This window comes from Leopardus geoffroyi, chromosome B4, assembly GCF_018350155.1.
Source record: "Leopardus geoffroyi isolate Oge1 chromosome B4, O.geoffroyi_Oge1_pat1.0, whole genome shotgun sequence".
NCBI classification, from domain to species: Eukaryota; Metazoa; Chordata; class Mammalia; order Carnivora; family Felidae; genus Leopardus; species Leopardus geoffroyi.
The window spans coordinates 27788756-27815278 of record NC_059341.1 but is presented as its reverse complement, the minus strand read 5'-3'; the positions used below and the strand labels follow the sequence as shown (position 1 = coordinate 27815278).

Sequence of the window (26523 nt, the reverse complement as noted above, 5' to 3'; positions counted from 1 at the left end):
GGGAGGGCGCACGGGCCAGGGCGAGATGGGAGCCAGGGGCCACGCAGGGAGCAGGGGGAGCGGGGTGACAGCTTCTCTTCCAAGCACTCGGCGCACCTTACCCTGAAAAGCAGCCTCTTGGCAGCAACACTCAGCTTGGCTCGTTCGTCTACCTTTTCTTCATCTGCAAAAGGCCACAAAATAAACACCGAACATCGTGAGAAAAATGGAGGTGAAATCTCTGAAAAGTTTCCCAAGGCTGACTTGAAAACCCTTGGAAGAGAAGAATGGGCGTACCCCAAATTACACTTGGTAGTATTTTCCCCTCAGAGGGATCCCATCCCTCTGCTCAGTGAAAAGGTGCTAATTTCCACTGCGCTTAACCAGACAAAACTCCGTCCGGACAGGAATTTTCTATTCTAATATTTGAACAATTGAGGTTTGAGAATAGATTTTTACGAAAGGAAATTCTCATCTTCATTGTTAAATAGTAACAAGAAATAAACAAAAATCTGCTTCTTTAGCCAAACAGTCGTTTCAGTATTATACATTCCACAGTTCTCTCTCAAAAATGAGGGAAAGCTCATCCGAGAATCTCAGCTAGGTTTTAATATTTTCACAGAAAGAAAACCTATAGAAAAGAAATCGGTATGCTCCATAATCTCATCCTCTCAAAAAAGTGAAATCTTATGTAAACCTGGTCGGGGTGAGATGATAGAGAAGCGGTAAAAGGAAAACAGATACTTGCCCTCAGCAGTTGGCAATTCTGAATGCGACGCAGACCTGGGAAAGACATTAGCAAATAAAAATGACAAAAAGTTAGCTGGTGGGAATAGAAGATCCAAATAAAAAAGCATCAGATTAAAAGTAAAAACAAAAGTAAAAATTCAATCACACTCTCTTAAAGAGTATCATCCTGCCAGCAAGTCTCGTTGTGAACACACAGGGACAGTTGTTAATGGACACGGTGGAGTACGTGTGCACACAACCCAGCCAGGTGCACACCGTGTGGAGGCAAACCAAAACGGAGTGTAACTTAAACATGACTGATCACTGTTTAAACAAACCTTACCATTTCTACGCGCAAGCATACGGTCGTATAAAACTCAACACAACAAGTAGACAGACATTTATAAGATGAATATAAAACCCCTATTTACTTGCCCTGGAAAAGTCAGTGGATACTCACTGCGGATTCTACTCTAACGAGGGCATTAAGAAACGAAAAACATTAAATGAAGAAAAATAACGTGTCTCACTTCTTACCATCTAAATGCGGTGTAAAACGGTTAATTGTGATACTGTTCTCCCAGGAAGCATTCTTTAAAAATACATGTATAAATATCTCTTGTGGATTAGGTGGAAGAATTACGGAATCATCAGATCCATTGACACAGCACCAGGACCATCACTGTGGTAAAAATCCCGTAAGATGGCTTTTACATTCCTAGACTGTAGAACTACACGTATGCATGCCTACCTATCTGATTCCTTTCGTTCTGCTGAGGTTATAGGTTGAGTTCTAAATCTCTCGGAAGTCTTTCTACTTTCACCAGGAGAAAAATAGCGTCTTGGTTTCCGGGACCCTCTCTCCCGTTCCACACCGGTAGGCAAGCCAACTCCTTCGGCTGACCTCTCAACCCGGGATTGGCTTTTAGAATCATTGGGAGGGAGGATACAGAAGGGAAACGAGAGACAGAGAGAGAGAGGGAGAGAGAGAGAGAAAGAATAAAGCAAAGGTTTATGCATCTCAGTGAGGCAAGGCCCAGACACCACCAAATCCCACTGCATGCCCCGACCATGCATGGAAAGGAGGTGGAACATTCCAGCAACCCAATACTGCAGTTCCCCATTAGTAGGCAGAAGCAGAATGGTAGTTTTTGAGCCATTTCCTGTATAGTCTGCCCTGCACACTGGTGAGCTAAGCTAACGTGACCCAATGCAGGACACCACACAAGTTGAGAAGTGAATAAATCTGCCAAGGACGTGCAAGTGACACATCAGGAGGACGTTTGAAACATCACCTACAGTTCGCGTTTCTTGCTGGCATTGACAGACTCCAGAAAGGCATTTCGGAGCTGGGCGACAGAGACCTTTGTGTCCAGCACGCCAACTTCCGTGGGGGGTCCTCCAGCTTTGGAAGTCTGTGACTCGTGCTCTTGCTTTGAAGCGGGGTCCTTACATTTCAGGGCCTGCAGCTGAGGGGGGCCAGTGTAGTCAGACAGGGAGCGGGTAAGGACCTTGCGCTTCTTGGTAAATGCTTCCTTTTTGTGGCCCGTCGCCCTGGCATCTTGGGACACAGGCTCGCTCTGAACATACAGGACCACTTCCTGTCTGACCATCCTCTCAGTGGGTTGTTGCTGAGTGTGAGGTGGGTGTGACGGACTTTCCGGTCCCTTCCGAAGTTCGAAGGTGGCAGTGCTAACCGCGGGCTTGCCGAAGTCATCGCTTCCAGAGGGTTCTTCGCGGCTTCTGGCAAGCCCGTGATCCTCCAGAGCCAAGAGCGTGTCCCTGCTTTCCTCGAGGGCTTCGGTGAAGAGCACATCCTCCTCTGCTTTTGATTCACAAATATGAAGAACTGGAGTCTCCCTCCTCTCGCTTTCTAGAACCTTCAAGCTGGGAGGCTTCCTGACACTCTGGGTGGCTGACGCTCCCCAGCTGCATTCAGATACATTTTCTGGGATCTCTGAGGTCACCAGCGTGGCCGTGTGAACTGGGTCTGCCGGCTGGACGTAGCCGCGGATGGGCTGTCGTGCGGAGCCGGCTGCCCTGCTCGAGACCCTATCAAAGGCCGAATTTTCTGACTGAAAAGGCAAGCACTGGACAGGCACTGGCTGCTGTCTCCTCTGAGTCAAGGGCTCTGAGGCGAGTTCAGGGCTGTTGCGAGCACTCTCCTCTTTCACCAATTTTTCTCTAACCTTAACTCTTTAAGAAAGAAAAAGGATTTAAGTTGCAAAGTACAGTAACGGCTCAACGGGAAGAAAGCATGCGCGGATCATAGCTTGCCCGTGAACGGAAAGCCGCCCAGAGACAGAGCCACCGTGACAATGCATTTCTGGTGGTTAATGTCAGAAACCTACCACCTGCCAGACAAACGAGTTTGAGTTGGGTTTCCAAATGCCAGCATGGTGCAAAAACTAACTCTGCCCTCTAGAAAGCTGACAGGGGGTCAGATGCCATCCTGGGTGAGAATGGATGCCTTCTGACTACATGAATGACCAGAAGCCACAGGAAAATCCATTAGTATACACCACCAGTATGCATGAGGGCATACTGAGCCTGGTGCTGGGAATCAGTAAACTCTCCACATGTACGGGCCTTGTGTATGGACTGCGGGGGGGGGGGGGGGCGGGGGGGGGTTTCCAGGTAGACATATACCTATTGACCAAACGCAATTTCACTGTCTCCTGGAAACGTAAGAGCATTCGTGATGATTTTTTTTTTTTAATTGAGCTCAAGCTACAACAAACAGTCACCCTTTCAAGAGCTCAACTAAACATTCGCAAGCTTTTTCATGCAAGGCAGACTATATGCATTCACGTTATTACTACCAGCATTACTAACAACAATTACTACCGAGAAGAATGTTAGAGAAAAGGTGTTTGTTGAAAGAACTAAGGAACCGAATGTTTTCTCCCCTTTGGAATTGCTATTAGGCCCTTAGTTTAAAAGGGATCGCTCGGCTTGCTTCTCCAGCTATTTAAGTATCTGAGAGCAAAACCGAAATCCAGCTTAAAAGCCTCAAAGCTTCTTCAAAAGAGTAAACACTTACTAGTGTTAGCTCCTACTCATTTGTACTTTTTGTAAAGCCACGTAGTGAGAAAGGAGAAACCACTGAAGTGGGTGAAGAAGGGGATTACTAATTGGTAATCATCTTTAAAAAGTAAAACACGTTTTTGGAGTGGGAAAAGTGATTTCTTAGGGAACCTCAACCTTCATTTGCTAAAGATCAGTCAGCAAAAATAATTATTTATGACGGACAGTTTTGGAAGAGAGTATTTCCTTAAATGACAAACGCACCCTGCTAAATTTGATATAAACTCCTACATGTTTTCAGCACAGGATGCAGGGTATCTGTGTATATTTCATTCAAAAAAGTCAAGGACACATATAAAAGTCAGTTATCATGAACTATTCAGGAGGGGGAAAAAAAAGCACTCGGAGTTATTTTTCCCAGAGACTAGGCAGTGTTGGAGGTTTTCATATTTATAAGCTTTGTTAATCAAAACAAGACTGAAATGTGGTTCAAGTTCTCCTGTGGAATGTGTCCCTCTAATCAGAGACAATCTGAATGTTGTCCTCAGCTGAGGACAAAGTGACTGTTAGAAACTCAGTATATGGGTGCTTTGTCCTGCCAGTGACTTATTCATTCTTATTCCTTCTGCTTCTCCCTGCCCCCAACCTTAAAAATGAAATGAAACTTTTTTGTTTTGTTTTTTGTTTTTTTGTCTGCCTTTAAAACCACAATGCCCCGAGTACAACTGTGGAGAATTAACTAATGGTTTGGAGATGAGGAGACATGAAAAGCAGGAGGCTGGAAATGCTGCGCGGAGGGAGTGTTGCCAGGATGGGACGGGAGCCGGTTAGTTAGTGTGACTCACGAGGAGAGCAGCCCAGTCCTCACTACTGCCCCCACTTGACGGTATGCGGGCGGGTGAGAGAGAGGAGAGAGGCCAGAAGTGTAATCAAAACGATTTTCAGAAACAGGACAAAAGAGGGAGAAATACGATTAGCAGGGATCGAGGGTGACCGGAGGAGAAAAGCAAACGATCCAAACGTAACTTCCCGCAGCCCCTTGTGAACACATGACTTTCAAACGCACCGCGATTAACCGAGGGCAAGAAGAGAGTTAGAGTTTGGTTGTGGGTGGAAAAGCCGGGCAAGTCAGCAGGGGCAGTAGCAGCACTCACTACACATAAGCCGAGAGTTTCAACCTGGGATATACCTGGAAGGCCAGTTGATAAGAGAAGGTGTGTCCCCTTCGGAATCTTTCTGGAGAAACCACTCATATTTGGGTTTCCCGGTACTATCATGTACAAAAGACAAAACTTCAGATAATGTCTATTCAAATGTCAACATATGTGCAGACAATTATAATGTAAAACCTAAAGGCTGTTTTTTTAAGTAAAGAATAATCCTGGCTTTTGAAAATGTATAGGCACGTTTTGTCGGAGGTTTGTATTTATTTCACAAGGGACGTGTGGCTCCCCACTAATCTCAAGAGATAGAAATAAATCTATCCAAAGCCACCACATAAAGCATTTTTCAAGTAATCTGCAAGTATTAGGAGTCTGTTCCAGTCACCCTGTCCCCACAAATACCAGGCAATTTTCTTGTGAGAGTAGGATTAAATGTCAATTTATAATCTAGAAGTTCTGTTAAGGTATATTGGTAAATAGCCAAATATAAAAATAGTACCCATACAAAACAACACATATCAAATAAAGGAAATAAGTAAAAGGAAATTCAAGAAGATCATAGCTTTAATTGCTCTTAGACATTTTCCTTTTATATTTGTCACGGAATAATGCAACCAACATTAACAATTACCAATACTGATGCAGGTCAATTCAATAGATGTTAATTGAGTTCCTTCTATGTAGGAAGCACTGGACTAGGCTCTGAGAAGGAACAAAGTTGACTCAGGCATCATCCCAGCCGTTAAAAAGCTTACACTGTGGTAGGCAAGGTAACATATGATTTGCACATTCATTCCTCCACACACGATTGGATATAACACCAAGTTGAATGGGATGAAGAAATTATGCCACATTGAAGATATTTTAGGACAGGCCAGGAAAACCCTGTGGTAACCATGTAAAGCAAATCACAAGACGAACAGTCACACTACTGATCTGTATCACCTAACAATGTAGAAAGAGAAAAAGGAGGGGCGCCTGGGTGGCTCAGTGGGTTAAGCATCCAACTCTTGATTTTGGCTCAGGTCATGATCCCAGGGTCGTGGGATCGAGCCCCATGCTGGGCTCCATGGTGCGTGTGGAGTCTGCTTAAAATTCCCATGATCTCTCTCTCTCTCTGCCCCTCTCCCCTGCTCTCTCTAAAAAAAAAATTGTTTAGAAAAAGAAAAAGAAAATTCTACACGCTAGTTAAAATGTTTACCAGCCCCAAACTGCAACTTATTTGTAAGAGTTCTTGAATACTAGGTTGGAAACACATTTGAGCTCAAAGCAATTTCCAAAAAAACAATAGAGTGACAATGATAATAAAGTGATCTGAATTTTCTAAAACCATTTTAGTTCAAGTTTTAGTTTAAGCTGACAGGCCAGAACCAGTCTGTAACCACTAGTATACATTTTTCTGTGACCACTGAAATCTGTCCTGTACTAGGCTTGGACATTCCCTTGTCTTTCCACACTCAAACTGATCAGCCCAGTCTCCCTTTCCCCAGCATTACAGCAATTTAGTCTGTAGCAAACAAAAAATTTAGGTGTATGGCAAAGCCATTTTGTTTCCAACTGTAAAATTTGGTCTAATTTTCAACACAGGAATAGTTAGCCTATCATCTGCAGCTAAGAAAGGAGGCAATCACTCTAGCACAGGATATAGTGAGAAAAGAGGAAGCAGCTGCAATTTGCTTTTGAAAACCACCAACTTAATACAATATGCCTCCCGCACAAAATTATTTTAACGCTCAAATGTGTTTTGTATAAGAGAGTGCTTTTTAAACTAAGAAGTGCTATACAACTTTCTGAACATGACTTTCATTGATAAGCCTAGAACTTTGTCAGCCCCACCAAAAAAAAAAAAAAAAAAAAAATTGATCAGGGGCTTAAGAATATGTTGGGTCAGCATCTGAAAAATGAAAATCACACACAGACACAGGAGACTTGCTGGGCTCCATTTATTCATTACGCCATTGGTATGGAACGAGCCAAAAACCAAGTAAATACTAGCGTGGTAGCAAATACTCAAATTTTGACATTTCATGTATGATACGTATGAATGTAATGAGAAATAAACAAAACTATGCGAAGGCATCATGCTAAGAACATGGCTCCTCCTCTCCTTCCTTCTTCCTAGACAATGTTGTACTGACATCTCTGAGTTACTGCTTTTATATTTTATTTTTTTATAAATTTTTTAAAAACATTTATTCATTTTTGATAGAGACAGACGGAGTGAGAGTGGGGGAGGAGCAGAGACAGAGGGAGACACAGAATTGGAAGCAGGCTCCAGGCTCCGAGCTGTCAGCACACAGCCTGATGTGGGGCTCGAACTCATGAACTATGAGATCATGACCTGAGCTGAAGTTGGATGCTCAACCAACTGAGCCACCCAGGTGCCCCTATTTTTTTTTTTTTAAGTTTATTTATTTTGAGAGAGAGTGCATGTGCCAGTGGGGGAGGGGCAGAGAGAGAAGAGAAAGGGAGGGAGAGAATCCCAAGCAGGCTCCACACGCACCGTGGAGCCCAATAAGGGGCCCCTGGGATCATGACCTGAGCCGAATTCAAGAGTTGGATACTTAATCAATGGAGCCACCCAGGCGCCCCATGCTTTTATATTTTAGAGATAAGACATACAGAGCCCACTTCACAAGTCATGTGATTTTAAGGAACACGGGTCCAGCTTCAACCAGGAGGACCAGTGTGTCTTAAGTAAACTTACAGCAGGAGTGATTTAGAACAGTATTTCTCACAGTAAGGCGCTAGGATGTTTGCGGTTGGCTGAGGCACTTACTTGGGTGATCTTTTCTGCTATCCCAACCAGAAAATAAGGAGAGGAGTTGGGGAGACAGTCTGACGTGGACACTTTCTGCCTGCAGGCTGTTCTGGACATGCGCTGCCACTGTCGCACAGAACGTGCTCACTCCTTGGTTCTTCTCTTCCTCACCCACTAGCGGCATCAGATACAGGCAATCGCTCCCTTCACCTGGCGCAGTCTTCTCAGTCTCCTCCTCCCCCCACCATCTGTACCTTTGGAGTTCAGGGTGCCCACGATGGGCTCCTCTCCCCCTCCACTGACATTCAGTGCCTTAATATTCCCAATGGGCTTTCACTTCCACGCTGACCACCTTCTCATTGTTTACCTCCACCCCGACCTCCCTTTCAACTCAGACTCTTGGACTCAACTGGCCATTTGATGCTTCCATTTGTCTATCCAATAGACACCATAAGTCTAACATGCCCCAAAATGGAACTCTTGATCACCCTCCGAAGTCAACCTGCACTGGAGCCTTCTGTATTTCAGCAAATGGCAACTCTCCGCTCCAAGCTGCCCTGCCAAAAAATCAACCCTCCTGTTTGATTCCTCGGTGTCTCTTACACCCCACATCCAAGTTATCGGCAATTCCACTGGCTAGCTCCAAAACCTAACTCCTCTCACCCGTTCTGCTGCTGCCCTTCTAGTTCAAGCCGCCACCGTCTCTCACCCAGATTACTAAGATGACTTCCTAGTTATTTTACTTGTTTTCATCTTTGCCCACCTATGGTCTGTTTTCAAATTAGCATCCAGATTGGTTATTCCTCTTTCCATCCCTTTTATGACTCTGCACATCATTTTGAGTGAAACCCAAAGCCCCAGTGATGGGCTGCGGACTGGCCCTGATCTGCCCACCCTTCCTCTCCCACCTCTTCTTCCCCTCCCCACCCCAGGTCCTGCCACCTCAGAGGCTCTGTACAGAGTCCACTCAGGCCTTTGCAGGTGCTACTTCTGCCTAGGCTGACCCATCCCAATGGCTGCATGGCTGCCTCACTCGATGTCACTCTCTGCTCAACAACCATCCTATCAGAGGGCCATTCCTAACCATTCCATATCGAATAGCAAGTGCCAATCGTTTCTCTCTCTGCTTTCATTGAATTCCTTGAAGTTTCTTCACAGCTGTGGTACGTACTACATCTGTCACATTGCATATTTATTTGTTTGCTGTCTTTCTCCTAGGGGAGAAAGATTCACTAGGGGCAGATGAGCTTCTTGAGAGAAGACTGTTATATCATCAGCACCCAGAATAGTGTGTGGGAAAGAGCAGGTCTCGATAAATATTTGTGGGATGGATGAACTGTTGAATGATCATCCCCATAACAACCCCTGGAGGTGTTCTTTTATTTTTATTTTTTAAAGTTTACTTCTTTATTTGGAGAGAGAGAGAGAGAGAGCGCGCAAAAGGAAGGGAGGGGCAGAGAGAGGGAGAGAGAGAAAATCCCAAGGAGGCGCCCCACCATCAGCATCTCAGAGCCCGATGTGGGGCTTGAACTCACAAATCACGAGATCATGACCTGAGTCAAAATCAAGAGTGGGATGCTTAACTGACTAAGCCACCCGGGTGCCCCAACCCTTGAAAGTATTCTTATACTTATTTTATAGATGAAGAAAGGCAAGTACAAAAAAAAAAAAAAAGTATTATTAACTGCCCCAGATCACAAGCTGGTATATAAAAGTCTGGGGCTTGAACTCAAGTGCTGTGAGATCCCTGAGCCTACATAGCTCCTCCAGAGCTATAGGCTTCAGTATTCTGGAAAATGAATGAAAAATGAAAGAGGAACCCCTCCCTGGCTCGAATGAGAAACGATTCAGTTGGGGCGCAGGTGTTCACGCGTTCTGGGGCTGAGCAAGGAAGGCACCAGGGCGTCCTGGCCACACCCACCACCCTGACTGGATGTTGGTCTCTCAGCCGTGCCTGTCCCACCTTCAGCAGAAAGCCTGGCAACTACCTGTAAATCCTGCAAAACCCAATTATCCTCTTCCTCTGTTTTGTTTTTTGTTTTCTCCCCATGCACAGCACGGAATCAAAGGAGCCTGGCAGTGAAGAGTAATTTGGCTCAGAAGGCACTCACTGCTGAGGACGGGGAGCGGGGGGGGGGGGGGGGGTGCGGAAATGCAGGGACCCAGACTTGGCCAAGGTGCATGAAGCCTGGTCGCCGTCCCCCAACAGAACCTCCTAGAGCAGAAAATGTGTGGAAGCATCAGCCATTTGGAAACAGGAAAACTCATGGGAGGGATAACCTGAGAGCAGGTGATACTGGACGTGAAGTGGGAAGAATCAGACGTACCCTGAGGCCCAAGGGACTGCTTCAGCTTGACTGGGTCCCCGGCTGCCCCTCCTCCTCTAGCACGCACAAAATATGAAAATGTGACATGACACCTAATTCACACAACCTAATTCCCACTTGCACAGGCACTTTTGCTCAACATCACAACAGCTAAATATCAACTCGATAGTCAACATTCATGTGTCAGCCCTGACACGGGTACAATGCCAGCACCAGGGAAAAGAATTTCAGTGTGTGCACCTGACTTCATTGCATGCTGAGTAGTCACTAGGGAATCTGAAATGTAAAATCAACTCTGTATAAACTACCTTGCAAGTCGACACCACAATCATCCAAGATGGATCCCTTTCTGATGATATTATAAACGATCGACATTAACATTTCTTCTCTGGTTTTAAAAAAAATAATTTCATCAAATTCTTATATGACTTTTTCGAGTTAAGAAAAATGAAATAGTCAAGGAATGTGATTTTCCATATTAAAAAATCTAAAACTATAGTGAAGAACACAGACTATTGGTTGGTTGGCAGGACCTGGTGATGGTGGGAAGGGTTGACCAAGAGGGAATTTTTGGGCTGATGGAACGATTCTGTATCTTGATTGTAGTGATAGTTACACAACTTTATATATCTGTCGAAATTCATAGAAGTTGACTAACAACAGTGAATTTTACTGTACATAGATTATACCTCAAAAAATAGATTTTAAAGACTTAAGACTTCTAAAAAACATAATTCAGTTTAGCATTATAATCGATCTAGACAGCAGTCACAATTAAGGGATTTATTTACTTTGACACAGATGTTTGGTGCAGTTCATGGAATTTTTAAATGCAAGTATCTTTTTTTCATTCTTTAAAAGCAAAAATATGTGTAAATGAATAAATACCAAATGAAAATGTGGGCCAGTCATTTCCACAAAACCTATCTTAGATCTTTTTTCTTTCTTTCCTTCAAATTTTCTCCCCAAAGCCCAGCGAGGCTGAAAAACCTAGTAAAGAGCAGAAAACAACCCAGAGTGGTCACTCTTAAGTGTTGACATTGGTAGAGAAGGCAAATTCTTCCTTTCGAATTAAATGCATGGCTCCCTGAAATGGTGGGTCAAGGTTATAAAACTGATTTGGTTGATTCACAGGCATTCCAAAATGATGGAACATAATGGGACTTTTTGGATTCAGTTTTCCACCACCACAGGGTACAGCCTGATTGTAATACTGACAGGTGGCTAAGGGATGTCCAAAATCAGAAGAAAAAGTCTATCATTTTGTAAAAGTACAAAATTTATTTCTATGGCCGAAGGGCCACTGTTTTGGAGAAGTAGTAGAATACCAGGTCAGTTTAAAAACAAAAAAAGAGATCACATCTGAATAGTGGCAATGATGCCTTAAGTTCATTTTTTTTCTTTAAACATTAAATCGATGCTGTTATTTAATGAGTGTTCCTTAATGCTATGCTTAACTATTCTTAATAAGTAAAACTTGGTTAAAAAAAAAATCAACCAAGTGAGGGTTTTTTTTTTTTAATTTTTTAAGTTTATTTTTGGGGGAGAGAGAGAGAGAGAGCGCGCGCGCGCGTGCACATGAGTGCGGGAGCACAAGTCAGGGAGGAACAGAGAAGAAGACGGAGAATCCCTAGCAGGCTCTGCACTGTCAGCACAGAGCCTGATTCAGGGCTAGAACTCACAACCGTGAGATCGTGATCTGAGCCAAAATCAAGAGTCAGATGCTTAACCCACTGAGTCACTTAGGCACCCCGAGAAGGGTTGGTTTTGTACAACATGAGTTGAGTGTATGATACCATCAGGCTATGGCAGCTAAATTAGGTCCTTGCAAATAGAGTCAACAATCAATGTAAATCTTTTCTATCTCAACTGGGGTAATCATCACACGTTTCCACAAACTCACCAACCTGAGTTGGTGCATTTTAAATGGAAAATGTATGCATTTTGATGTGAATTATTCCTCAATTAACAAATATATCACTATTGGATTATAAAGTGAGGACTTCTTGGGTAACAAAAAGGTAGAAATAGAGTCTTCTTGGGGCAGAAACAGGATAAATATGTGAGTTCTTTCAGCTTCTCTCTGAACTAACCTCAGTACCGAATGCCTAAATGCTGAGGCCTCAGGCAAGCAAGGGCAATGACAGAAGGTGTGTGCAGATGGAAAGAACTACACATAAAGGCACTGGAGTCTGAGGAAGGTGCTGGAAGCGGCCTTCCAAAGTGGCTCAAGCTTCCAGTTCCCAGCTGGATTTGTATTTCCTTGGCTCCCGCTTAGATTCCTACCCACCACTGCTAGTACAAGGTGATCCAGTGACTTCGCTGCCTTAGCTGTGAGGCTAACCTAGAATCAACCATTTAGGACTGGAGATGGAGTTTAGAAGGCTCCCGAAGTGTCCCTCCACGTTGTTCCCCCACATCACGATTCCCACTCGTAGTTTAATAGTATTTACGAGCACACTGACTCAAGATCATCTACAAGAACTCTGACCTCAGATCAAGTGGAAAGAGCCTTATAGTATAAACAGGTGCTCCTCAAAGCATGTTCTTCTGGTTGGTGTCGCTGGCCTGTGATTAGATAAGAGGCCTGCACCGGAGTGGACAAGGACAACATCACGAAGCCTGCTGTTTACGTCAGCTGACGTTTTGTTCATAGCATGTACTTCTTGACGAAGGAAAGGGCCCACGGTTTACATGTAGGCACAAGTCCCCCACGGGCTGTGGGCTGATAAACAGTTTGCGATTTTGGGCTATTTCAAGTATCGCTACTACTGTTGGGTGACGCTTCAAGAAAGTACAGAAAACAACAGAACGTTCATGCAAAAATGATTTATGGATCCACTCACTATGTGCCAGATGCCAGGCAGGAGCGGAGATGGAGAGACATGAAAATGATTCAGAGAAGGGAAGTAACCTTTGCATAAGGCCTGTGCTAAAGTAATGCTGTTAGTGGATCATCCTTACCAATCTTATGGAGTGGCATAATACCAAATTCATGCTGCCATGTTCGGGGGATTCTGGAGGAATTGGTAAATCTGGGCATGTCAGCCTTGTCTGCATGGGGCTCTAAGACAAGGGGTGCAGGTGAAACTATATTTGTGAGACTCCTCATTTGGTTCGTGACCTCTCCCTCCTCTTCTCCCTTTTGGCAGAATCATCATCATTGAGAAGCCAGGCTGATAACATGAGGGCTCCGTATGCCAAGCCAAGCTTCAGTCTTATAAGTGCACTGGGAAAATGACACTCTGATAATGAGAACAGACTGGTTTGAGAGTCTAAGCACCAGAGAATGTGTAAGAGACTCCAAAAATGATTCTAGTTTCTATTACGACAGGGAGAAGTTTATAAAAACCTGGAAAGGTCAAGAAAGCAGGGCAAACAGGAAAGCAGACTTTTCTAGATATGTTCTCACTTGTCAACAGCTCAATCAGAATGAGATACCCAGATGTAATCTGACCACTGCCCCAACACAGAGGGACCAGGATTATTTGGGCTACTTTCATCACTGCACCCCAAGATTGGACCAGCCATTTTGGCAGTCACATAAAGAATTTTCTGTCAACTAAAACTCCGAGGTCTGTTTCCCATGAACTACTATTAAATCAGGTTTCCCAATCCTGAAGTTGTACACTGATTTTTTCCCCCTCTAAGTAGAGGGCTTGATTAAATTTCATCTTGTTAGTTTCCAACCCTACTGCAGGTACATGTGCTCTCTTCTCTCCCGTCTCCCTTCCTGCTGCATCCTTCCTTCCACTCTTTTCCTTACCCTTACCGTCACCGAACTTGTTTACAACCCCTCCTCCAGAAATAGGATCAGCCTATCATTGATATCTTCCAGATTATCTCATGAAATGCCAAGTTAATGCCAAGGACCACGTTAATGACAAAGCTCAACTTAGAAGCCCAGACTTCATTATCTCATGCCTGGGTAACTGCAATCACCACGTCAGTGGTCTCCCTAACTGGAATCAATTATCCTTCAGACCAACCCTCCACATTCCTCCAGAACGATCTTTCTAAAACACACAATCAATCATCCTTGCTTTCAAACGCTTCACTTTCCGTTGTCCACAAGGTGAAGGCCAAATGCCTTGTCGTGTCATCTGAGGTGCCCCATGACTGCTCCCCATGTGGCACTTGGCCTCATCCCACCCCCTCCTTCTAAGTCTTCGTTCGTGCCTTTGTGCTGGGAGTAGCCTCCCCTCCATGGCTAGCAAACTCACCACATCTTTAAGGACTTAGTTCAACGTGACCACATCTCCACAGGAGGAAAATTGGTATACAATCAACATTTTCCCATGGCACCCAACCTTGATCTCTAGAACCTTATTTACCCCATCATGTTGTGATTATTTCCTATACTTTTTTTTAAAATAATATAGCCAATTAGGAGCACAGTGCCTGGCACACAGGAGACCCAATATAATTTTCTTCGATGATTAGCTAAACTACCTCAGAGCTGAAATTAATCCATAAACCAATGCTGACGAGGTATGCACAGATACGTGGATGCCTACTGAGTTTGAACTCTATTAAACTACAAGTTTTCATTTTGTTTATAAGGGCAAAGTTCTTAAGTACCTTATGTAAATGCACATAAACTGTTTCTCTAATACCCCCGGTCTTCTTTCCTAAAAACCTCTAACCTTCGAAGGGCGAAACCAGCACACTCGCTTTTCCATGGTGTTACCTGATAGAACTGACATAAACGGCGAGAGCAGACGCAACGGAAAGAGCTTGACAGATGCAGGGAACTTGAGTGGACGAATAAACGGGTGATGGATACTGGCCTCAGCTTTGTCAAAGTAGCCACGTGGTCCTAACCCCATCACTTAAATTCTTTAATCTTTCATTTTTTTCATGTAGAAAAGAGATTTTTAAATAATCTCCAGGATTACTTCTGCTTCTAAGAATTTACAAGTCTTTAACGTCGGGTATCTATTCTTGAGGGGTCTTGGGGTGAGCCAACATCCCCATAGCGCAGAGGTCACTCCCCTGGGAGAGGACCGTAGGGTCACTGGGGACAAGAGAACAGTGAGATGGTGACCTTGGGTGTAACAGAACTTTCTTATGATGTGGCAACTCACCCTAAACGGTCATAGAGGTTGTGAGTTGCTCTTGGTTTGTATCCCTAAGTATATAATGAGAGAGAGGCTTTAACTCCCTGTAACTGCTAAGAGTCAACAGGCTAAAAAGTGCTTCCTGCTGCCAAAGTGAAGTCAAAATCCACCACAGTAGAATTAGTTTCACCCTGTGGGTGTCCAGCTCTAATTACATAACAGCTTCTAATTATACAACAGTATTCAGCTTAAGAAGAATGGTTATTAACTTAGGCATCTCATTAAAATGAACAGTTTACTTGCTTCGAGTTGCTTGTTTGGGAAAAATGCTAATGATTGCTTTGTGTCTGTGTGCTGCCATATAAGTGCATGAGGGCGCGTGTGTACAGGCACAGTTTTGCATTTAAAATCTGGCAGACATTTGAATTTAGGACACACCAGCTAGCATCTTGTGTGACATATTCATATTTAATTCAGTGAACATAAGGTGATACTTGCCAGTGAGAACAGAAGAAAAAGAAAAACAAAATAGGAGTGAGTTGACCGTATTTTCAGAGCCAAATGCTAATAAAGCAGGGCGAAGAGATGTTTGGGGGTACAAGGGCTGAAAGGTGAAAATAGTTCTATCCCGCTATGTGACCTGTTAGAGTACCCAGAGGTCTCTTCTTTAGAGACCTAGGTCTTAGAGATCTATGTTTTCCCGGGACATCTGCCCTGACCTGGAGCCTGTGTTAGGGACACTCGTGCCCTGGGGGGACAGGGGCTGAGGAACCAATGCTGATGGCCAGCGGCAGCTTTTCCCCTCTATACCACTCTCTTGTAGACATTTCTTTTCTTTTTTCTTTAATGTTTATTTATTTTGAAAGAGAAAGAGCCCACGCAGGGGAGGGGCAGAGAGAGAGGGAGAGAACCCCAAGCAAGCTCCATGTTGCCAGCGCAGAGCCCGATGTGGGACTTGATCTCACGAACGGGGAGATCATGACCTGAGCTGAATCCAAGAGTCAGAAGTTTAACTGACTGGGCCACCCAGGCTCCCCCTCTTGTAGATCTTTCTGTCAGGTCAGGTTAGCAGACAAATAAGAAGGAAAACAATGAGCTTGAGTCTCTGAAGACCATTTTTAGACTGAACCTCTCCCTGGGAGATGAGCACATACGATCGGAAATAAATTACAAGAGCATAGCCTAAATCTCTTTCCTTCTCAGTTGGCTGAGTCTGCCTGTCACCATGTCTCTGAAAAGGCACACTGCGGAGGGTGCCCTGGTCTAGCTTCCTGAGCCAAGCCACAGGTCTGGTGTCATCAGAGCCCTGTCCAAACGACCATCAGCCAATGGCAGCCCTCCTCAGGTCAAATTTCAGTGATGCCTCTGCCTACCAAGTTCATTTGCTAATGATACAATTTGCTTAGTGGGAGAAGGACTGGCCAGCATAGAAGTGGAGTCATGAAAACAAATAAAAAAGGGTTTTCTAGAGTGGATCACCACTGGGAAATTCAGTATAATTTTCTTCTTTGCCCAACACCCAGGTCACTGACAACAGGGAGTCACAGTGGACGCTCAGGCAAAGAGCAGGTGTGGGCCCTGGGAATTAACTTTCTCCCCTCACAGACGTTACAAATACGGTACGTTTTCTTTCTTTTTAAATTACGTAAGAGGTACAAAAAGTAGCAAATTCAGCAAGAATTCTGGATTCAGGATCTCTATTAGTAGCAGGAGCTCAGAGTTTTAAAACTGAATAATCCACACGCCCCAGGTCCCTTTGAATTTTATTAACATTCATAATAGCTGAATTAACAAAGAATGGTTCATATCAGCAAAACTACCTCTCTAGAAAACACAATGCTGAAATTCTAAATATAAGGGGATTGTCGGGATTGGGGGATGGGGATTAAGAGCTGTCTTATGCTCCAAGCGCGTGGGTAGCTCAGTCGGGTAAGCGTCTGACTTTGGCTCAGGTTACGATCCCACTGTTGGTGAGTTTGAGCCCCGTGTTGGGTTCTGTGCTGACAGCTCAGAGCCTGGAGCCTGCTTCGGATTCTGTGTGTGTGTGTGTGTGTGTGTGTGTGTGTGTGTGTGTGTGTGTGTCTGCCCCTCTCCCACTCATGCTCTTTCTCTCAAAAATAAATAAATGTTAAAAAAAATTTAAAAAGAGGTGTCTTATGCTCTATTCTGTTAATATACATATTGTCCATCTGTTTCAGAATGAAGTATGTACCTGAACTCCCGGGCAGTTAACGGGATTTCTGAGCTAAAGACTTTGTGACAAATGTACATATTTTCTTCATCATATAAATGTTCAAATGAACATTAAATAATTCTAATCAGTTAAAATTTACTGCTTAGCTAAATATTGCCCTTAAGACTGTTACTGAGCTTAGAATGCTCTTAATGGTACAAGAAGTAATGATTGTTCTATGTGTATATGTGTTAGCATATATGGGTACATATAAAAGCCATGCATGTGATGTCTGGCTCACAGTTGAATTTTTAGCAAGTCTCTGATGGTATATTCATGAGTGATGTATTCCATATTTAAGTAATGAAGAAAAACCAGCCTCTTCTAGTGACCACAAAATAAAACGATGCAATGGGAAGGAGTTAATTCAGAAATTAACAGCCCAAATACTTGGCAGAGCTGGGTGATGACAGTATATAGTACAGCAGTGAGAAAAATATTCCATCTCAGTGCTAGAACACATCCACAAATACATGTGGTATAAAATAACTTCATTATCTACAGACAGTTTTTTTGATCACTCCTTAATCTCCTTAAACTTTTCTGTTGCATATTTCCATATCAGATGACATTTCATTTATGGTTAAGTCACCAAGATTTCTTTGGTTATTGTCATAATTCACAAAGTGTTTTTTATCTTTCTTCCTCCCAAATGGAAATCAGACAACAATGGCTCTCTGACACCCGAATTTCCTGGCTCTAGAAAAAGAGCATCTAAGCAGAATATTAATCCATTTAAATCCATCTTTACAAGATGAATTACTGTACTCATTACAAAATAAATCCTTTTTTAACATACAGTGTTATATCAGTTTCAAGTATATAATATAGTGACTCATCAATTACAAACATTGCTCAGCGCTCATCATGATATGTGCACTCTTTAATCCTCATCACCTGTTTCACCCAACCCCTCACTCCCCTCCCCAACCATCTGTTTGTTCTCTACAGTGAAGAGTCTGTTTCTTGGTTTCTCTCTCTCTCTTTTTTCCTTTGCTCATTTGTTTTGTTTCTTAAATTCCACATGAGTCAAATCATATGGTGTTTGTTTTTCTCTGACTTATTTCACTTGGCATTATACTCTCCAGCTCTATTCATGCTGTTGCAAATGGTAAGATTTCATTCTTTCTTACGGTTGAATGGTATTCCACTATATATGTATCACATCTTCTTTACCCATTCATCTGTCTGTGGACACTTGGGCTGCTTTCATAATCTGGCTATTGTAAATAATGCTGCTATAAACATAGGGGTGCTTGTATCCCTTTGAGTTAGTGTTTTCACCTTTTTGGGTTAAATACCCAATAGTGTAATTACTGGATCATAACTTTTTGAGGAACCTCCAAACTGTTTTTTTATCATATATCTTAATTTACTTTTTAATTTCATACTTGTCACACAGTATGTTTCATCCTTTTTAATGCAAATATATCTCAGTATTTTCCTAATATATAGAAAATGAGGGGCGCCTGGGTGGCGCAGTCGGTTAAGCGTCCGACTTCAGCCAGGTCACGATCTCGCGGTCCGTGAGTTCGAGCCCCGCGTCAGGCTCTGGGCTGATGGCTCAGAGCCTGGAGCCTGTTTCCGATTCTGTGTCTCCCTCTCTCTCTGCTCCTCCCCCGTTCATGCTCTGTCTCTCTCTGTCCCAAAAATAAAATAAACAAAACAAAAAAAAAAAAGAAAATGATTTGTGTTTCTCTGCCTATAAATCATAGAATTGTATGCCTTGAATGGCTGCAAAAAATAAAGCATGTGCCTTTAATTAAAGAAATACATAAATAAAGCAGTACCTTTTTTTTTTTTTAATTAAAAAACACATAAATAAAGCACGTGCCTCCTCAAGAATTCCTTTACGATTTAATTCTTTTAATCCTCTCTTTGTGAAAGTCCAGTGTTGAGAGACTGAGACTAGGCTTATGGAAACTTACAAGTAATGGCTCTCCAAATAACTGAGAAAGAAACACCTCTTAAGATTTTACATTATAGGGGTGCCTGGGTGGCTCAGTCCATTAAGCATCCGACTTTAGCTCAGGTCATGATCTCACGGTTCACGAGTTCCAGCCCCGCATCTGGCTGTGCTGATAGCTCTGAGCCTGGCGACTGCTTCCGATTCTGTGTCTCACTCTCTCTCTGCCCCCCTTCCTCGCTTGCACTCTGTCTCTCTCTCTCTCTCTCTCTCAAAAATAAACAAACACTTAAAAAATTTAAAAAAAATATTTCACGTTACGGACATTTTTTAATATTAAGATTTTAACTCACTCAAAACTATTAAGTATCCTATCTTTTTACCTGGAGCACTTAACCAAGTTTTTGTTATTATTACAGCTGATTCAAGAACTCACGGAGGATCTATTATATGTGATGTAGATGACTAACCCGGATGCTGTGTTAACAACTTCAAGTTTTCATAATACGGCAATCAACAATTAGGCTCCTACCTTTTTAAAACTCATGTAATTGTAAATCTCTAATTTCCTTTCTAAGTTAGACTGTTAGGTTTCTTTGTCCTGCTCATGAAGCACATGAAGAGTTTGCTTTGATAGAGACTAAGGCAAGAACACTTTTTCTACTATGAAATGCAGGCTTCCCAAACAACAGACTTTCATTTCAAAGTAAGAGATGACAGGTCACAGTCCCAAAACTTCAAAAAGTCCAAAGGCCGAACAAAGGCCCTCAGAACCTCGTATCTGGATTTAGGTATTTAACTCTCTAAGAAGCTAACATCTCTAAATATTTTGGTGTGGATGATCAAGTGAGGAGGAACAAGTCTGGCTCAATAAACTCCCATAAGTAAAACAAACTGTTTTAGATGTACGATTGCCACTAAAGAGGACCACATTCACTCCTCTGTCCCAGTGTGAAATAAATAGGAGTATTTCCCGATACATTTTCTTTCTTCTTTTCCAGAATAAAGTTGCTTGATCCTCACAAATCCTCAATTCACCTGGGAAGCTAATGCTTATTTGGACTGAAAAACACATTCAGGAGTCGACCCAGACAATTACCCCAAACTTTAAAGTAGGATGTTTAAGTAAATTGCATTTTAAATATGGTCATCACATTTATTGAATTTAAATATCTAAATTGCATTTAAATTTAAACATCTAAATTTATTTTAAAATTTGAAAATTTAAATATTTACATTTAGAGATTTAAATTTTATTTAAACATTTAAACCTCTCATTTTAAATTTTATTTAAATATTTAAATCTCAAATTTTAAATTTAGACTCCAAAATTTAAATTTAATCTAAATTTAGAAATTTTATCTAAATTTAGAAATTTAAATTACATCTAAATTTAGAAATTTAAATTGCACTCATAAATAGAAATTTAAATTACATTTACATTTATAAATAGAAATTTAAATTACATTTGCATTTAGAAACACATATTGTCTTCTGGCATTTGAGTTTCTGGTCTTATACCTTTTCTGATTTTCCCAAATGGGAGCTGCTCTCTTTGTACACGTTACAAATTACACCTAACGCCTGGTCTTTGAAATGAGGTGCTTTTCCACAGAGCTTCCTTCTTAGCTCGCAGATGTAATTGCATAGCTATACGTCCCAGTTATATTCAGTATATATTGCAGTCACACTTCATACCCTAAACTGAGGCCCGTCCACTGCGTTAGTGGTGGTCCTTACGCTTTGTGATCTTAAATGACAGCAACACAATCACCAAGGAGTCTTGGGTATAATTATAGAAAAATGAAGAAACAGACGATTATTAAAGGCATGTAAGAAACAGTAAAAAGAAAGGTCCTGAAGCGAGGCTCCCATGAGAGGGTCCCCAAGACACCTGTTGAGCTGATCATTTTTAAAAAGAAGTTGAAGCTTCCTGCTTTGACAGAACCTGTTTTGGTACTGTGGAAACAAAAACTCTGTCACCTTATTTCTGCCACCAGCTGAACCCTCCACAGAATGCCAAGAATACCCAGACCCTGACAAAGCGGGGTGCAAAGCAAAGATGTTAAGGCGGCTGAGCGCGCGCTGAACACTTACCTGGCTCGCGCCTCCGCGGGGAGTGGAGGGTCACCGGCAGAGTGGCTCGGGGAGGCGGGTGGCACGGCGTGCATTTGCTTTGGGGACCTTGGCACGTCACTGAAGGCGGTGCAGTCTCGCCCGGAGAACTGGAAGGATGAGGAACCGTCAACCGTGGGGGCCAGGTCGCGGGCCTGCGTGGGGGCGCTGGGCTCCTGCCCCCGTCTTTGGTTTTCCACGTTGAGCAGCACCTCGGTGTCGGAAAGACCGTCACTCCCGTGGAGGGCATAGTCCTTGGACTCGGCCACGCAGGGCCTGGAGTACAGGGAGCTCGAATCTTTGCCCGGCTCGGCCTGCCTGTCGCTTTTCCCTCCCCTTCTGTCGGCAGCATCAGCGTCCTTGCGGGACTTGGTGTATCGAGACAGCGGTTCCGAGTCGGCTTCGGAATCCAGCGCTAGCCCGTACTTCTCGGCCAGCTGCCGCCTCCTCTCCGCTTTGTACCGCGCGATTCTCTCCGCTTTGGACTCAAGAGCCGGGGCGTCCATGAGAGCCGAACCACAGGAGGCGTCAGCATGGACGCCCGGCGTTTCTGGGTAGAGTTTGGAGCGGGTCTGCTTTTCCACCGAGGAGTCCGAAGTGTCTTCCTCTTCATTGGACCGGCCTGCAAGGGGACCACACGGGGAACACGGACAGAGTTCAAGCACAGGCGCGCACCGACTGCACGCTGTTCAGTGCACAGCACACGCCTGAGCGCCCGCGCGGCGCAGGGCCCGCGTCTCACACAGGTGTATCTAGCCACGGTGACGACCCGGGCCGCTGAACAGGTGCGGGGTCTGCAGTGAAACACCTGAAGGCCGAGAGCCGTCCTGGAGGGGTAAGCCGCCTTCCACCCGGCCCGCACTAAGGCTCAGCCCCTCGCTCCAGCCTGCTGCCTCTTACTTATTTACCTTTCTGTTTTTGAGTTTAGCATTTTATGGGTGAGGCCAGAGCCCTCTAGAAAAGATACTTGATCTGCTGTAACTTAACAAATGACAGACTGTGGTTTCACAGGATCTGACAGTAACCAGAACAATAGTGGGCACTATCAATATGTACCAGGTTCTTGGGGTGTGTGTGTGTGTGTGTGTAACACTAGATTTTTCCAACTGTTGCACACATACAGAAAATGTCTAGCATGTTAACATGAAAACATACGAAGGTAAAACCCTAAATCACCAATAATCACTAATATGTAATTATGATAAATTGATAATTTGCCAAATATTTCTATGTATTCCTTCTTATAAAAGACAATAAAATTGTCTAAAATAAAAAGACTTATAAAATTGACTTCTTCTTTCCTTCTATATAAAATAATTTATGTTTTATATACCATTAATGTTTGGTCTGAAACATTTTCCTGTATTTGGAAATCTTATTTTGGAGACATCATTCTTTAAGGCTTCGTAATATTCTGTCTAATAGGCATTCCATAACTAAGATAACCCTTCTCATATTCCTGGGCATTTACGTTGTTTCTAAGTTTTAATCAGTCTGATTTTCTGACTACTATCACAACAGACAAGATTCATAAACGTATACCTGCATTATCAAAAAAGTATATCATTTCAAGATACTTGCTAGACTGTCAAATTAATTTTATAAAGTTTGCATCAATTTGCACTTGAATCTGCCATATATGTTCTCTTATAAACATTGAGTGTTAATTACAAAATATCATTTGATTACTAGAAAAAGAGAATATGTGCATTTTCCAATTATTTATTAGCCATTTGTTTTTTCTCCTCTGGAATATCTGATCAAGCTTACTGCTCTATATTTTACTGATTCCTACTGTCCTTTTTTATTGGTTTGTGTGCACTTTTATAGGACCACGAACCTTAATCTTATTCATGAATATTTCAAACTTGTTTAAGTTTTTAGATTTTCTTTGGAGTACAGATGTGAATTGTTATGTAGTCAAGTCAATTGGCCTGGTCATGTGTGATTTCCACAGCTATTTCTGTGTTTTGAAAGTCCTTTTTCATTCAATTTGAATTAAATATTCACCTATGTTTTCCTGTGTTTAAATTACTTTCTTAAAATTAATCATACGACTAATTGGCACTTATTTCTGTGTTTTATATAAGTGAGAAGAGGGCTATGTCCCCTCTCCCACTGCACAATAACCTATTTTCCCAGTACCATTTTATTAAGTAAGTCTTCCATTTCTCACAAATATGTGAAGCTTAAATTATCATGGTAATACACAGATTCACATTTTATATACACTAGCGTTCATTTCTGGCCATAAATTTTGGTACTCTGTCTAGTCTTGATTCTTCAAGGAATTTTAAAAAATCGTAATTGTCTAGTTTTCTGGCCATAGAAGCTCAGGAACTCTAGACAAGTGAAATGATCACATCATGAAGTGAGAGCAACAGCCCCTCTGAGGAAGAAACTAAGAAACAATGGCTATAAGCAGCAGCAGGGGCATAGAGCTACAGAGCCAGGGATGGGGTGGGACGAACAGCCCCATGTGGGTCATCCTCTTCCAAGGCCACGTTGAATATCCAATGTTCAAACATTGACAGTGATCCAAAAAAAAAAAAAAAAAAAAAAGGTAGGTTATGTTTGAAATACTGCTTAACAGGAAATAAATATGCAATTACATGTATTATAATAATTTAAATAGAATTACATGTATTACATGTATTACATTTAAATAGAATTTAAAATTTACATGTATTACAATACATGTATTAAAATTACATGTATTACAATAATTTAAATAGAATTTTTGTTGCATAAACACGTAGACTAAGAGCCCTACCCACTCAAGGTCCAGGTTTACTTTTAATGCTACCTGCCACGAGCAGCCGGGCCCTGTGCTGGGGACCTGGGGATTCTGTAAAAATGAGTCTCATTCAGTCCTCCAACAAACTCTTACTGAGGATCTCTGGCAACAGGTCTGGTGCCAGGGCACTGAGGACACCAAGAGGGAAACACAGTTCCTGCCCTTTATAGGTCCCAGGCAAGGGGGGAAATAACATCATCAATTACCCAACAGTGTGCCAAGGGGAATCATTTCTTACTGCTGCGACACCAGAGGACCACATCTATGAGGCAGGACAGAGCTGACATATGTGTCTGAAGCTTTTTACAAGCGCGTGTATTTAATCAGTACATCTACGCAATTCGTCTTTGCAGAGTATCTCACTTTCCAATAGCACTGGATAAAAAAGGCTCTGTGGAACATCTCGGGCAGCCTGCTTGATCACAGGCCACCAGGCGGGCATGCTCACCAGTGTGGGGGCTGGCCGGGTCTGTGGCTCGCATGTATCTGGGCGTGTCTTCCTCCAGCAGGCGATGGGTCACTAACCCCGTGCAGCTCTGCAAGAGGATGGGCTGGGTGTCCGTTTCAATTCCTTCTAGGCGCCTGGCGATTCTTTCTTTTCTGTGCAAGACAACAAAAAGGGCCTAGTGAGCCACGGAAATCAATTCTAAGGGAAAAGGGAATACTGTTTCACCAAGCTTTTCGACTTTCTAATTAGGTACAAGAAGTATCTTACCTTTTCATTTCTAAAAGTTCTTTCCTCTTTGGTTCAAAGATTTTTCTTAATTCTGCAACTAAAATAAAACAAAGAAGAATGAAGATAGTCCAGGACTCAGTGGTCATGCATTCATTTCACTCCTTCGCGAAACCTACATTTATTGAACTAATGTTTCTGTTCTTGGCTTCTATGTAGCGGTGATATGCAAAATTGACACAGTTCCTGTCCTCCTGGTGACTGTCTTCTAGTGCGGGAGAGCAGACACCAAATGGGATGCACCTACATGCACTTCACAGGCTGCGCTAAGGCGTAAAACCATGAGTAAGGAATGGATTAATAGGAACAAGTTCTGCTCCATCCAGGAGAGTCTGAGGAAGCCTGAACATTAAGATCTCTTCAGCAAGCAGAATCTATCTGTTGTTAACTGTTAGTAGGTTCAATACTAATGGCATTTCATTATGGAAAACTTCGAAAGTCTGCAAAAGTAGAGACAAGGACAAGAACCTCGACATGCCCATCAGCAAGCTCCAACCACGTGTCTCACACTATTTGGTCCCATTACACAACCTGGAGAGCTCTGTGACTACTGGATTGTGTTCCCAGTGGTACCTAATGCAGCCGACAGCCATTTACTGTAGTTTAGGTTAAGCCGGTTCCTAAGCTTCCCCTCACCGGCTTTCGCTGGAAGGAAACGCTAACAATGGTTTTCCTGCTATAATTTGGGTAGATGATGGATAAGGTAATTACCCCAATTCTCTTGGAGACACTGGATGAGCAGACAAATGTTTTGCTGAGGTGAGGAGGGTCCCGTGTGATACTGACTATAAGGATATCACCGAGATGCCAAATCATTGTTTCTTTGGAGAAATGGACACATTTGGTGGAGAATAAAGGCCTCTCTTCTCGCTTCCTCCTCAATCCCATGAATTCACGAAGGCTCATCTGAGTGGTTCCTACTGAGGACCCAGGAACACCACAGAGTCGCTGATAGCCCTGGCGGCCCATAGAATTTTGAAAGACTGGGTCAAAGAAGAAACTCAAAGGAGGCACACTGGACTGCTTAAGTATTTTCTAATTTTTTCTTTTCCTTTTTTTTTTTTTTTAAAGTAAATGCTACGCCCAGCGTGGGGCTTGAACTCACCACCCTGAGATCAAGAGTCGCCTGAGCCAGCCAGGTGCCCCCGAATACTGGAATTTAACTTTCAGCTACTTCAATTTCCATTTTATTTTTTTAAAGTGGTCATTTTTAGTAACGAGTCAAAAACCACACACACACACACACACACCTTTTATATTGCCATTTGTCTCCAGAGATACAAGCCTAGTTTTTATTTATTTATTTTTACATGATAACCACCTTAAAATTTTAGTCAGATTGACTTTTGTTGAGATAGTTGGCTTCATAAAAGTCTCCCCCTCAGGTGGTTTTCCCAGGAAACAGAGTGGCTGGAGTCAGGGGTATACTTTCTCTGCATAGTTAATTATGTTCTTATTTGGAAGACAAGGGTATAATGATAATGGTGCAGCCCGCCATGCAGCCTTTTGAGAAAGCTTGACTAATAATAGCTTCCCACTTAACCAATTAGCTCCAGTGAGATTATGGTGAGGAAACTTTAACGACCGACCGGTAGTGCAGATTTTGAAACTGTTTTCAAGGATGATATAAACCAAAGAGTATCAATTAATTATTTAAGCCCCAAGAAGAGAAAGGGGTCATGTTTTTTCATAT

General features: G+C 42.8%; 1 protein-coding gene across 24 annotated transcripts in view; it reads right to left on the bottom strand.

Annotated features, from left to right (window-relative positions):
* SVIL (supervillin) overlaps window positions 1-26523 on the bottom strand; it is a 235284-nt gene that overhangs the window by 62796 nt on the left and 145965 nt on the right. For 13 of the 24 annotated variants that reach the window (XM_045462535.1, XM_045462533.1, XM_045462534.1 and 10 more), the window contains 8 exons: window positions 24813-24870; window positions 24546-24697; window positions 21283-21922; window positions 4925-5005; window positions 2008-2904; window positions 1460-1630; window positions 728-762; window positions 102-163 (listed from right to left, as the gene is read on the bottom strand). In XM_045462535.1, the coding sequence (XP_045318491.1) occupies window positions 102-163; window positions 728-762; window positions 1460-1630; window positions 2008-2904; window positions 4925-5005; window positions 21283-21922; window positions 24546-24697; window positions 24813-24820 (2046 nt within the window). In that variant the 5' untranslated portion in view covers window positions 24821-24870. The remainder of the gene's footprint in view (window positions 1-101; window positions 164-727; window positions 763-1459; window positions 1631-2007; window positions 2905-4924; window positions 5006-21282; window positions 21923-24545; window positions 24698-24812; window positions 24871-26523) is intronic. The other 11 variants (XM_045462549.1, XM_045462544.1, XM_045462545.1 and 8 more) reach the window with 4 other exon arrangements.